Below are 13,803 nucleotides of genomic sequence, written 5' to 3' on the forward strand. Positions count from 1 at the left end.
TGTAAGGCCACGTGCACACAAGTATTTGGTAAGTTTTTTACCTCATATGTAAGGCCACGTGCACACAAGTATTGGTGAGTTTTTACCTCAAATGTAAGGCCACGTGCACACAAGTATTTGGTGAGTTTTTTACCTCACTATGTAAGGCCACGTGCACACAAGTATTTCGTGAGTTTTTTACGTCAGTATATGTAAGGCCACATGCACACAAGTATTTGGTGAGTTTTTACCTCAGTATATGTAAGGCCACGTACACACAAGTATTTGGTGAGTTTTTACCTCATATGTAAGGCCACGTGCACACAAGGATTTGGTGAGTTTTTACCTCAGTATCTGTAAGGCCACGTGCACACGCTATTTGGTGAGTTTTAGTATCTGTAGACAAAACCAGGAGTGGCATAATCAGAGGAAAAGTGTAATACGAAAACAGGCTCCACTTTTGTATTTATCACCCACTCCTGGTTTTGGCTGAGTTAAAAAAAACCTCACCAAATACTCAATGTGTGCACATGATACTGAGGTAAAAACTGACTGCTATGTACACAGGCTGTGCCACTCTAGACACAGGCCTCACTGCTATGTACACAGGCTGTGCCACTCTAGACACAGGCCTCACTGCTATGTACACAGGCTGTGCCACTCTAGACACAGGCCTCACTGCTATGTACACAGGCTGTGCCACTCTAGACACAGGCCTCACTGCTATGTACACAGGCTGTGCCACTCTAGACACAGGCCTCACTGCTATGTACACAGGCTGTGCCACTCTAGACACAGGCCTCACTGCTATGTACACAGGCTGTGCCACTCTAGACACAGGCCTCACTGCTATGTGCACAGGCTGTGCCACTCTAGACACAGGCCTCACTGCTATGTACACAGGCTGTGCCACTCTAGACACAGGCCTCACTGCTATGTGCACAGGCTGTGCCGCTCTCTACACAGGCCTCATTGCTATGTACACAGGCAGTGCCGCTCTAGACACAGGCCTCGTTGCTATGTACACAGGCTGTGCCGCTCTAGACACAGGCCTCACTGCGATGTACACAGGCTGTGCCGCTCTAGACACAGGCCTCACTGCGATGTACACAGGCTGTGCCGCTCTAGACACAGGCCTCACTGCTATGTACACAGGCTGTGCCGCTCTAGACACAGGCCTCATTGCTATGTACACAGGCTGTACCGCTCTAGACCCAGGCCTCATTGCTATGTACACAGGCTGAGCCGCTCTAGACACAGGCCTCACTGCGATGTACACAGGCTGTGCCGCTCTAGACACAGGCCTCACTGCTATGTACACAGGCTGTGCCGCTCTAGACACAGGCCTCATTGCTATGTACACAGGCTGTACCGCTCTAGACCCAGGCCTCATTGCTATGTACACAGGCTGTGCCGCTCTCTACACAGGCCTGACGGCTATGTACACAGGCTGTGCCGCTCTAGACACAGGCCTCACTGCTATGTACACAGGCTGTGCCGCTCTAGACACAGGCCTCACTGCTATGTACACAGGCTGTGCCGCTCTAGACAGAGGCCTCATTGCTATGTACACAGGCTGTGCCGCTCTAGACACAGGCCTCACTGCTATGTACACAGGCTGTGCCGCTCTAGACAGAGGCCTCATTGCTATGTACACAGGCTGTGCCGCTCTCTACACAGGCCTGACGGCTATGTACACAGGCTGTGCCGCTCTAGACACAGGCCTCACTGCTATGTACACAGGCTGTGCCGCTCTAGACACAGGCCTCACTGCTATGTACACAGGCTGTGCCGCTCTAGACAGAGGCCTCATTGCTATGTACACAGGCTGAGCCGCTCTATACACGCCTCACTGCCGTGTACAGAGGTCGCGCCATTGTCTCTACGTAGACGAAAACAGGCAGCAGAGCACGCATGCGTCCTACTGTGGACTTCATGCCGCACTTCTGATCTACAAACGCTAGGTGGCGCCCTAGTGCTGTCCGCGGCTGATTCTTTCCCAGCACCGGGTCACGTCCTCCGAGTTGCAGCTGCTGAGAGGAGCTGCGGGTGCGGGCGGGCACAGCAGGCGGGGAGCGGCGGCTATTTCTGTTGGGACTCAGCCATGGCGCACTCTGGGAATCAAAACCCCGTGGTAAGGGTCGCTTGAGTTAAGGAACAAAATGGTGACCTGGGTATGTGGTACAAATAGTTCACTGGTGCGTCTGCTGGGCATTTCTTAATAGAGACCGAAGCGCTAGTTTTATCAGCCATAAATCCCCGGGGTGAATCACCTCACAGTCAACCCCCCCCCCAAAAAAAGAAAAAAAACACTCAACTACCAGCGGCTGACCGCGCATTTTTTTTCTGCTTGTAATTCCAGGGTTGTCCTCTAGTGGCCGCTCTGGAGGAGGGTCACAGCAGGTGTAGGGCTCTATGGGGAAAATCAGAATCGTCCGATCACCGCCTCGGCTCTGAGCTGGGGCTGTTTTGATGAGAGATTAATTTTAGTCTATAGGGGACACGTGGTTTATGATACCTCTAATACACTACGGGGCCTTGTTGCTAGAGATGAATGGAAGCTCGGGTTTGGCTGGACTTTAGTTCAGATTTTGGTTGGGGACCCGAACTTTGCTGCTGTAAGATGATTGCAGTAAGGACCAAGGGGCTGCAAAATGGGGGTAAGAGCAGGACAATTGCCCTGCAAACAAATGTGTATGGGAAATAACAAACTTTATCAGCATATAAACAACTCAGCAGGGACTTCCAGGAAAAGTCCATATTTAAAGTGAACCTGTCAAGTCCAATATGAACCACGAGCAGTTTTGGGTATATATTGCTAATCCCTGCCTAACCGTCCCTGTATACACTAGCATAGATAAAGGGTATGTGCCCACGATCAGGACTCACTGGGTCCTGATCTGCGGGGTCGTGAGTCTCCTCCATAGGAGATAGCAGCTGCTTCTACCCACGAGCCGGGTTCAGTGCGCTGCGGTCTCTCGCTTATGTTCTCCCTACGGAGGACGCATGCGAATCTGCAGCAAACAATTGACATGCTGCGGCTCAGGAAAGCTGCACCACAAATCAGTGTTTGCTGCAGAAAAAACAAGCACAGCGGGCACGGGATTTCAAGAAATCCATCCACTGTGCTTGTACTGTACAACACAGCGTTTTGATCGCAGCTGAAGCATGCTACATCCAAAACACTGCAAAACTGATCATGGGCACACACCCAAAGAGATCTTTAGAAAAAGTATTTCTAAAGATCCTTTATGATATTCTAATGAGGCCAGCGACTAGTCGCAAGTTTCTGCACTTGCTGCGCCCTCTTAAGGCTGCTTTCACACTACGTTTATTTAACATGCGTCCTGAACGTTTTTTTAACACAGAAACGGATCCAGTGCAAATGCGTTTTCATTTCAATGCATTTGTAATGGACTCGCGTTAACATGCGTTCACCTGCGTTTGCGTGCGTTATAGTGAGGATCCAGCGACTTGCAGTTTAACATCTTTCAAAAACGCTACTTGTAGCGTTTTTGAGCTGCGTCCAACTTCTACAAATTGCTGGATCCTGACTAAACAGCACGCAAACGCATGTGAACGCTGGCATGCTGATAGACAGGATCCTGCTTGCTCTACTGAGCATGCCCAGAAGCCAGCCTCCGTGATCAGTCCCTCTCTCTCCTCCCTCTCTCTCCTCCCTCTCTCTCTGTCTCTCCCCCTCCCTCTCCCCCACCTGAGAGCTGCGGACACTCGTAACCAAGGTAAATATCGGGTAACCACTTATCTTAGTTACCCGATGTTTACGTTGGTAACGTGTGCAGGCAGCCGGCTCCTAGCAGCTGCAGACGCTTGTAACCAAAGTAAATATCGGGTATCCAAGCAAGTATACCCGATGTTTACCTTGGTTACGAGCCTCGCAGCTGTCAGGTGCCGGCTCCCAGTCTGGCAGGTTTAGTTCCCCTCACTCCCGATCACATGACTCCAATGCCCGCCCCTAAACATCCAGTGACTGGATCCTGCAAAATAAGACATGCGTTTGCATGCATTTTTTGCTGTAAAAGCAGGATCCGCTTTTGCAGCAAAAAAACGTTCAGGACGCATGTTAAAAAGACGTAGTGTGAAAGCAGCCTAACATAGCAGCACCGCCTGTGCCTAACATGCTATTTAATGCAGCATAACCAGTGGTGACGCACGTACTTGTGTCCGCTGGCATCACTGAGCTGAAGTCCCTGCCCCTCCGGTCATACGCAGTAGACCTCTCTGAAGCCGGGACGCGTACACCTAACTTCATACTGCACATGACCGGAAGTTCCGGGCATTCAGATCAGTGAACACAGGTACGTTCCTCACCGCTGGTGATGCTGCATTGAATAGCATGTTAATACACCCCTGTGGCCATGCTGCCATGCTAGGAGGGTGAAATGAGTGCAGAAACTAATGCCTTTACGACTAGTCCCTGCGCTCATTACCATATAAAGGATCTTTATAATTTTTTTTTTCTAAAGATCTCTTTATCTATGCTAGTGTATACAGGGACAGTTAGGCAGGGATTAGCAATATACACCCAGAACTGCTCATGGTTCCGGGTGCATATTGCACCTGACAGGCCCCTTTAAGAGTTTGAGCCCCAGACATCCACTATCCGGTACAAACGCTGATCTTTACAGTTTGGTTCCACTCATCCCTATTCGTTGCACATGACTGTTGCCATGCTAATGTGGATCTAAGGCAGCTTTCACACTACTTTTTTTAACATGCGTCATGAACGTTTTTTTAACGCAAAAATGGATCCAGTGCAAATGCGTTTTCATTTTTATGCATTTGCAATGGACTCGCGTCAACATGCGTTCACCTGCGTTTGCGTGCGTTATAGTCCCCTCTGTCCTCCCTCCCCTCTGTCCTCCCTCCCCTCTGTCCTCCCTCCCCTCTGTCCTCCCTCCCCTCTGTCCTCCCTCCCCTCTGTCCTCCCTCCCCTCCGTCCTCCCTCCCCTCCGTCCTCCCTCCCCTCCGTCCTCCCTCCCCTCCGTCCTCCCTCCCCTCCGTCCTCCCTCCCCTCCGTCCTCCCTCCCCTCCGTCCTCCCTCCCCTCCGTCCTCCCTCCCCTCCGTCCTCCCTCCCCTCCGTCCTCCCTCCCCTCCGTCCTCCCTCCCCTCCGTCCTCCCTCCCCTCCGTCCTCCCTCCCCTCCGTCCTCCCTCCCCCTGAGAGCGGAGGACGCTCGTAACCAAGGTAAATATCGGGTATCCAAGCAAGTTACCCGATGTTTACCTTGGTTACGAGCCTCCGCAGCTGTCAGATGTCGGCTCCCAGTCTTTCATGTTCAGTTCCCCTCACTCCCAATCACATGACTCCAATGCCCGCCCATAAACGTAAAGTGACAGGATCCTGCAAAATAACACCTGCTTTTGCATGCGTTTTTCTTTGCAAAAACAGGATCCGCTTTTGCAGCAAAAAAACGTTCATGACGCATGGTAAAAAAACGCAGTGTGAAAGCAGCCTAAACTTGGATTTTTGGCTGCAAGCAGTTTTTTATAGGTGATATTGCCAATCTGAATACACATAATTGTGTATATGGAAAACACTTTGGAAATGTGAACAGCCCCCTAGAATATAATTGGTACATTATCGATATGTTAAGAACACCTACGTAATTCATGGACATCTGAATGATGCATGGATCGTGTGGGGCGTGTGTAAAGCGTACTATTTATTATTAAATTCACTATAAAAAGTAGAGGGAAAAGTGAAAAGAAAGCATTTTGAAGAAACTCTTTAGAAGAAAAAAAAAGATTTAAAGGAAAATCAGTAAGTAAAAAAACCCCCAAAATCTTTAGAAAAAAAAGTGTGACTTCACTACGCTAATGTGCTACCTATGAAGCTACTCAGCACTGTTATTTTTTTTTGCAAGAGAACAACGGACGCCACTAAAGGATGTTTTACACGCTGCGAGATCACTAGCGATCTCGTTAGCGATGTGACACGCCAGATCGCAGATAAGATTTGCCGAGATCGCACATAGGTCATTTTTGTAGCGCCGGTCACATGTGCGATCTCGGCAAATCGTATGTACGATCTGGCGTGTTACATCGCTAACGAGATCGCTAGCGATGTTGCAGCGTGTAAAGCACCCTTAACACTGCAACATCCACTCTCCTAATGCGCTACCTCACTACCTATATGGCCTCTTGCACACGTCTGTGCAAAACGGACATTTTGCATGGTCTGTGGTGTAGGTGCGTATGTGTGTCTGTGTGTGGGTTCAGCGTGTGCTATCCGTGTGATATCCGGATCGCACATGGACACCATGAACTTCTATACTTACCTGTCCCCGATGCTGCTGCTTCTGGTTCGAGGTGCAGTGAATGTGCAACAATGAGCGGGACCTGAAGCAAGTGACAGCAGTGCTGGAGACATCAGCGATGGAGACAGGTGAGTATAGAAAATCATTTTATTTCACAGAATCAGTGTTTTCTCTGGTACGTGTCACACGGAGCACATCAGTATGTGGTCCATGTGAAACCCATCCTGCCGGAGAAAAACTGACATGTCTACATGTGGCGCACACGGTCCATGGGACAACACGAATGTGTGCGCAAACCCATTGATTTTAATGGGTCTACGTGTACCCGTGTCTCCGGCATGTGTGAAAACGGACGTCACACATACCGGAGACACAGATGTGTGAAGGGGGCCTAAAGCTGCTCAGTAGTAACGATTATTTTTTTCTGCAATAAAATAGGATTCTGCCTGCAGTGTGACGTCCGCTACTCTACTTATAGAAAAAAGTCCTGTTGCGCAGACTCTGTTCGCAGCAATACCCATCAGAGAACTGTGACTGCGGGAAGCAATAACATCAGTGTAGCAAAAAAAAAAATAAAAAAACTGCTCCAAAAATAGAGCATGAAAGCTCAAGGCAAGATGAAATTAAGGTGTGCACGTAAGATGCAAAAAAAAAAAAATACAATTGGGGAGGTTGAGAACAGGAATTTAGGAACTGATGCTGTGATCACAGGGCACAGAGATTGCAGGAGACGAGAACCAAGAGCATACGGGTCTTTACAACCGCTCTGCACACCAGCTCTGAGGTAAAAATGGCGTGCAGAGTGGCGATCAACACCTTAAATTTACCCTCTTGGTTTGCAGGAGCGCACTTCCACAGCATTGTACATGTATGGCGGATGTTGTAAAGTGGTTGAAGGGAACAGGTGCCTATAAGCTGTGGCCACCACCAGTGAACTCTTTTATATACAGCATTCCTGAATACTGTACATAAGAACCCAGGCCGCTGTGTATAACATAAAAAACATTTTTATGTCTAGGGGTGGTCCAGTCCGATGGGTGTCGTTTCTCTCCGGTCTGGCTCCTGCTCTCTGCTGTGATTGCTCTCCGCTTTCTATCCCGTCCAGCGTGGATGACGCGATCTACATCTTCCACAATGGTCGGAATTTCAATCCAGCGCAGGCGCACTTTGATCTGCCCTGGTTAAAGGTTAGGCCGGTTTCACACATCCGGCATTTCGCCACTTTGCCGGATCCGTCACACTCCAGTACAGTGCAATACAGTGCAATGGCATTGCGGCAAGCTCCGGTCACATGCTGTCATGCCGGAGCATGTGACCGCAGCTTGCTGCGATGCCATTGTACCGTATTGCACTGTACTGGAGTGTGATGGATCCAGCAAAGCGGTGAAATGCCGGATGTGTGAAACCGGCCTTAAAGACCACCTCTGCAGCCGCACTACAATACGTTGATCTACCCTTAGCAGGGCAGATCACAGTGCGCCTGTACAGTATCGCAATGCCGACTGGTGTGGAAGATGTATATCGCGTCATCCACACTGGGTGGGATAGGAGGACGGCAATTGCAGCAGAGAGGAGCCGCCGGATCAAAGAGCAGCGACACCCATTGGACCAGACTGCCTTGCAGGTGATTATGATAAAAGTGTTCTTGTGTTATACAGAGCGGTCTGGGCTCTTATATATAGTGTTCTAGAATTCTGTATATAAGAGCTCACTGGTGGTGGCCGCAGCTTACAGTCGCCAAATCTGGTGATAGGTTCCCTTTAAACATGTACAGCACATAGATGCTGTATTTACTCTGTAAGCACCCATAGACGTGAGTATTGGCCCTTTCATCCATGATACTGGAAAAAATGAACAAGTCTCCATGTAAAACACTGGCATGTGGATATCTTCATAGATGATAATGTGTGTGTATTGTAGCCGTGAAAAAAAAAAAAAAAATGTAACACGTACAGTACAGACCAAAAGTTTGGACACACCTTCTCATTCAAAGAGGTTTTTTTTTTTTAGTTTATTTTCATGACTCTGAAAATTGTAGATTCACATTGAAGGCATCAATACTATGAATTACCACATGTGGAATGAAATACTTAACAAACAAGTGTGAAACAACTGAAAATATGTCTTATATTCTAGGTTCTTCAAAGTATCCACCTTTTGCTTTGATTACTGCTTTGCATTCTCTTGATGAGCTTCAAGAGGTAGTCACCGGAAATGGTTTTCCAACAGTCTTGAAGGAGTTCCCAGAGATGCTTAGCACTTGTTGGCCCTTTTGCCTTCACTCTGCGGTCCAGCGCACCCCAAACCATCTTGATTGGGTTCAGGTCTGGTGACTGTGGAGACCAGGTCATCTGGCGTAGCACCCCATCACTCTTCTTCTTAGTCAAATAGCCCTTACACAGCCTGGAGGTGTGTTTGGGGTCATTGTCCTGTTAACAATTAAATGATGGTCCAATGAAACACAAACCGGATGGAATAGCATGCCGCTGCAAGATGCTGTGGTAGCCATGCAGGTTCTGTATGCCTTCAATTTTTAATAAATCCCCAACAGTGTCACCAGCAAAGCACCCCACACCATCACACCTCCTCCTCCATGCTTCACGGTGGGAACCAGGCATCTAGAGTCCATCCGTTCACCTTTTCTGTGTTGCACAAAGACATGGTGGTTGGATCCAAAGATCTCAAATTCTCAAACTCATCAGACCAAAGCACAGATTTCCACTGGCCTTATGTCCATTCCTTGTGTTCTTTAGTTCAAACAAGTCTCTTCTGCTTGTTGCCTGTCATTAGCAGTGGGTTCCTAGCAGCTATTTTACAATGAAGGCCTGCTGCACAAAGTCTCCTCTTAACAGTTGTTCTAGAAATGTGTCTGCTGATAGAACTCTGTGTGGCATTGACCTGGTCTCTAATCTGAGGTTGTTAACCTGCGATTTCTGAGGCTGGTGACTCGGATAAACCTATCCTCTGCAGCAGAGGTGACTCTTGGTCTTCCTTTCCTGGGGCGGTCCTCATGTGAGCCAGTTTCTTTGTAGCGTTTGATGGTTTTTGCCACTGCACTTGGGGACACCTTCAAAGTTTTCCCAATTTTTAGGACTGACTAACCTTCATTTCTTAAAGTAATGTTGGCCACTCGTTTTTCTTTACTTAGCTGCTTTTTTCTTGCCATAATACAAATTCTAACAGTCTATTCAGTAGGACTATCAGCTGTGTATCCACCAGACTTCTGCACAACACAACTGATGGTCCAAACCCCCATTTATAAGGCAAGAAATCCCACTTATTAAACCTGACAGGGCACACCTGTGAAGTGAAAACCATTTCTGGTGACTACCTCTTTAAGCTCATCAAGAGAATGCCAAGAGTGTGCAAAGCAGTAATCAAAGCAAAAGGTGGCTACTTTGAAGAACCTAGAATATAAGACATATTTTCAGTTGTTTCACACTTTTTTTAAGTATTTCATTCCACATGTGTTAATTCATAGTTTTGATGCCTTCAATGTGAATCTACAGTTTCTTCGGCGCTCCATTGGGAGACCCAGACGATTGGGTGTATAGCTACTGCCTCCGGAGGCCACACAAAGCATTACACTAAAAAGTGTAAGGCCCCTCCCCTTCTGGCTATACACCCCCAGTGGGATCACTGGCTCACCAGTTTTCTGCTTTGTGCGAAGGAGGTCAGACATCCACGCATAGCTCCACTGTTTAGTCAGCAGTAGCTGCTGACTATATCGGATGGAAGAAAAGAGGGCCCATATAGGGCCCCCAGCATGCTCCCTTCTCACCCCACTTGTGGTTTGTAAGGTTGAGGTACCTATTGCTGGTACGGCGGCTGGAGCCCACATGCTGTTTTCCTTCCACATCCCCCTGAGGGGCTCTGAGGAAGTGGGATCTTACCGGCCCCAAAGCCCTGAGGCCGGGCTCCATCCACAGACCCATTGAACCTGCTGGATACTGAGCTGGGTACCGTTCAGGGACATGGCCCTGCACCATTCAGGTACTCTGTGTCCCCGTACACACAGGCACAGCACACTCCAGACTTGCTGGGTGTGCTAGTGCGCCGGGGACAGTAAAGGGTTACAGTCACTACAGCCTAGCTGAGTGACTTTATGTATGGGGAACTACCGCGCCGGACGCTCCGGGAGCGGCGGCGCGGCTGGGACTTGTAGTGCGCCGGGGACTTAGCGCCGACCGCGCTTTTACGGCGGCGGCGCTTATAAATCCAGTCCCCGGCTTTTGCGGCCTAGCTCCGCTTCGTTCCCGCCCCCACCCTGTCAATCAGGGTAGGGGAGAGACGCTGTACAATCAGCAGCGCCGAGGGCTGGAGCCTTATTTACATGCTCCAGCCCTCTCACTGGACACTGTGGGACGCTGGTTTCCCGCTCTGACTTGGGGGCACGCCCACGGCCCGCCCCTACTCACACGAGCTGGAGAAGGACGCCGGCAGCCATTCCTGCAGTCCGAGCTGAGAGATCGGACTCTGGGCGACCAGGCACAGGACTAGGGCGACCACACACCCGCTTATAGGCGGGCGGTAAGCGGCACCTGAAGTGCTGACCCCACTAAATACCGCAGTTGTCCATTTGTATTTTTATGCTTACACTGCATAGGTCGCTATTTTTGGCTATATGCCCTCTTAGATGGCGACACATCAGCAGCAGGAAAGCAGGGGTGCTAAGGCACAGGCTTTCTATGCTGCTTGTATTGCATGTACTGAAGTGTTCATGTGTATTTATGCTTGTATGCTATACACTGCACTGTACAGTCGCTAGTCTGGGCTATTTTCGCCTAGAATGACTAGACTACAGCAGCAGAAAAGCAGGGGTGCTGAGGCACAGGTTTTTTCTATGCTGCTTGTATTGCAGGGGTTGCAGTGTTCATTTGTACTTATGCTTGTATGCTATACATTGCACTGTATGGTCGATATTCTGGGCTATATTCCCCTAGATGGCTAGTCTACAGCAGCAGAAAAGCAGGGGTGCCAAGGCACAGGCTTTCTATGCTGCTTGTATTGCATGTGCTGCAGTGTTCATTGTACTTTATGCTTGTATGCTATACATTGCATTGTACGGTCGCCATTCTTGGCTATGTCCTAGATGGCTAGTCGGCAGCAGCATATAAGCAACTCGGGCTTTCGATGCTGTTTTTACTGCATGTGATACTGTTCCACGGCACTGAACCCCATTGTGTGCAATGCTCCCCTGGAGCACTTGGTCAGCCGGGGTCTCTACTAGACGTGGCCAAAGGAACCACCTGTCAACCCTGTCCAAGGACAGGGATGGAGTTGCAATGGGATAGAGACTTGCAGTCCGGACAGGCCATGGGCAATCTGGATCATTGCTCCCTGGCCACCCTCACTGGGAATAAAATCGGTGCTCCGGGGGGGGTCCCAGGAGGCTCTCTGTATGATAAGGCAGACGTAGCTGATCAGGACTTTGATCCTGACAACGCTCTCAATCCGGATACACCGGATGGTGACGCCATAAGGAATGATCCTATAGCGTCCATCAATGGAATGTTGGATCTTTCTCCCTCAGCTCCCCCAGCGGAGGAGTCAGCTTCACAGCAGGAGAAGTCCCATTTCAGTAGCTCAAACGTAGATTGAGTATTTTTCTGGCCACGCTGACTTCAGAGAAGCAGTCCAGGAACACCACGCTTACCAGATAAGCGTTTTCTCCAAACGTATTAAGGATACACGTTATCCTTTTCCCCTGACGTGGTCAAGCGTGGGACCCAGGGTCCAAAGGTGGATTCTCCAATCTCCAGGCTTGCGGCTAGAGCTATAGTTGCAGTGGAGATGGGACTTCACTTAAAGATGCCAGACAGATGGACTCTGGTTGAAATCTGTCTATGAGGCTATCGGCGTGTCGGTTGCTCCGGCATTTACAGCCGTATGGGCACCCTAAGCTTTTCAGCTGTTCTTGCACAGCTGGTCTTGAGCATATGTACATTTGTGCCGCAGGGGCGTCCGTAACCTCGCAATGTCTGCATTGCGACTTACCCTATTAATGCTGTCCTGGAAGGACAGTCGAGGTTTCGGTCCTTCCCAAGCTCGGGCAGGTCCCAATTGTCCTCGTCCAAAGGAGCTGAAAAGCCTCAGAGGGGCTCAGTTTCCGGGGGCTCAATCACGCCCAAGGAAGGCAGCCGGAGGAACCGCTACCAAGGCGGTCTCCTCATGACTCTCAGCTCTCTCATCTCTCCGCATCCGCGGTTGATGGCAGACTCGCTCGCCTTTGCGACATTTAGCTGCCACAGGTCACAGACCGGTGGGTGAGGGACATTGTGCCCACGTGCACAGGACAGGGTTCTGTTCTCGTCCTCCAACTCGATTCTTCAGAACGTCCCCACCGAGCCGATGCTCTTCTGCAGGCAGAAGGAGTGGTAATCCCTGTTCCTCTTCAGGAACAAGACACGGTGTTCCTCCAATCTGGTTGTGGTGCCAAAAAAGGATGGCTCTTTCCGTTCCGTTCTGGACCTAAAACTGCTCAACAAGCACGTGGAGGCCAGGCGGTTCCGGATGAAACCCTCCGCTCCGTCATTGCCTCAATGTCTCAAGGATATTTCCTAGCATCAATAGACATCAAAGATGCTTATCTCCACGTGCCTATTGCTACAGAGCACCAATGTTTTCTACGTTTCGTGATGGGAGACGACCATCTTCAGTTCGTAGCTCTGCCATTCGGTCTGGCGACAGCCCCACGGGTGTTCACCAAGGTCATGGCGGCAGTGGTAGCAGTCTTGCTCTCACAGGGAGTGATCCCTTACTTGGGCGATCTACTTGTCAAGGCACCCTCTCAAGAGGCATGCCAACTCAGCCTGAATATTGCGCTGGAGACTCTCCAGACGTTCGGGTGGATCATCGACTTCTCAAAGTCAAACCTGTCACCGACCCAATCACTAACGTATCTTGGCATGGTGTTTCATACCCTCTCAGCGCTAGTGAAGCTTCCGCTGGACAAGCAGCGGTCACTACAGACTGGGGTGCAGACTCTCCGTCAAGGTCAGTCGCACTCCTTAAGACGCCTCATGCACTTCCTCGGGAAGTTGGTGGCGGCAATGGAGGCGGTTCCGTTTGCGCAGTTTCATCTGCGTCCTCTTATTGGGACATTCTCCGCCAATGGGACGGGAAGTCAACATCCCTGAACAGGAAAGTATCCTTTTCACAGAAGGACTCTCTGCAATGGTGGCTTCTTCCCACCTCATTATCACAGGGAAAATCCTTCCTACCACCGTCTTGGGCGGTAGTCACGACAGACGCGAGTCTGTCAGGGTGGGGAGCAGTTTTTCTCCACCACAGGGCTCAGGGTACGTGGACTCAGCAGGAGTCCACCCTTCAGATCCATGTTCTGGAAATCAGAGCAGTGTATCTTGCCCTACTAGCCTTCCAGCAGTGACTGGAAGGAAAGCAGATCCGACTTCAGTCGGACAACTCCACAGCGGTGGCATACATCAATCTCCAAGGAGGGACACGCAGTCGGCAAGCCTTCCAGGAAGTCCGGCGGATTCTGATGTGGGTGGAAGCCACGGCCTCCACCGTATCCGCAGTTC

General features: G+C 49.9%; 1 protein-coding gene across 1 annotated transcript in view; it reads left to right on the forward strand.

The window, feature by feature from the left end:
* The first annotated feature begins 1,961 nt into the window (after window positions 1-1,961).
* GTF2A1L (general transcription factor IIA subunit 1 like) overlaps window positions 1,962-13,803 on the forward strand; it is a 136,880-nt gene continuing 125,038 nt past the window's right edge. The window contains exon 1 of the mRNA XM_075339217.1: window positions 1,962-2,113. Coding sequence (XP_075195332.1) covers window positions 2,084-2,113 — 30 coding nt within the window. The 5' untranslated portion in view covers window positions 1,962-2,083. The remainder of the gene's footprint in view (window positions 2,114-13,803) is intronic.

Source organism: Anomaloglossus baeobatrachus, chromosome 3 (genome assembly GCF_048569485.1).
Source record: "Anomaloglossus baeobatrachus isolate aAnoBae1 chromosome 3, aAnoBae1.hap1, whole genome shotgun sequence".
Taxonomy (NCBI): Eukaryota; Metazoa; Chordata; class Amphibia; order Anura; family Aromobatidae; genus Anomaloglossus; species Anomaloglossus baeobatrachus.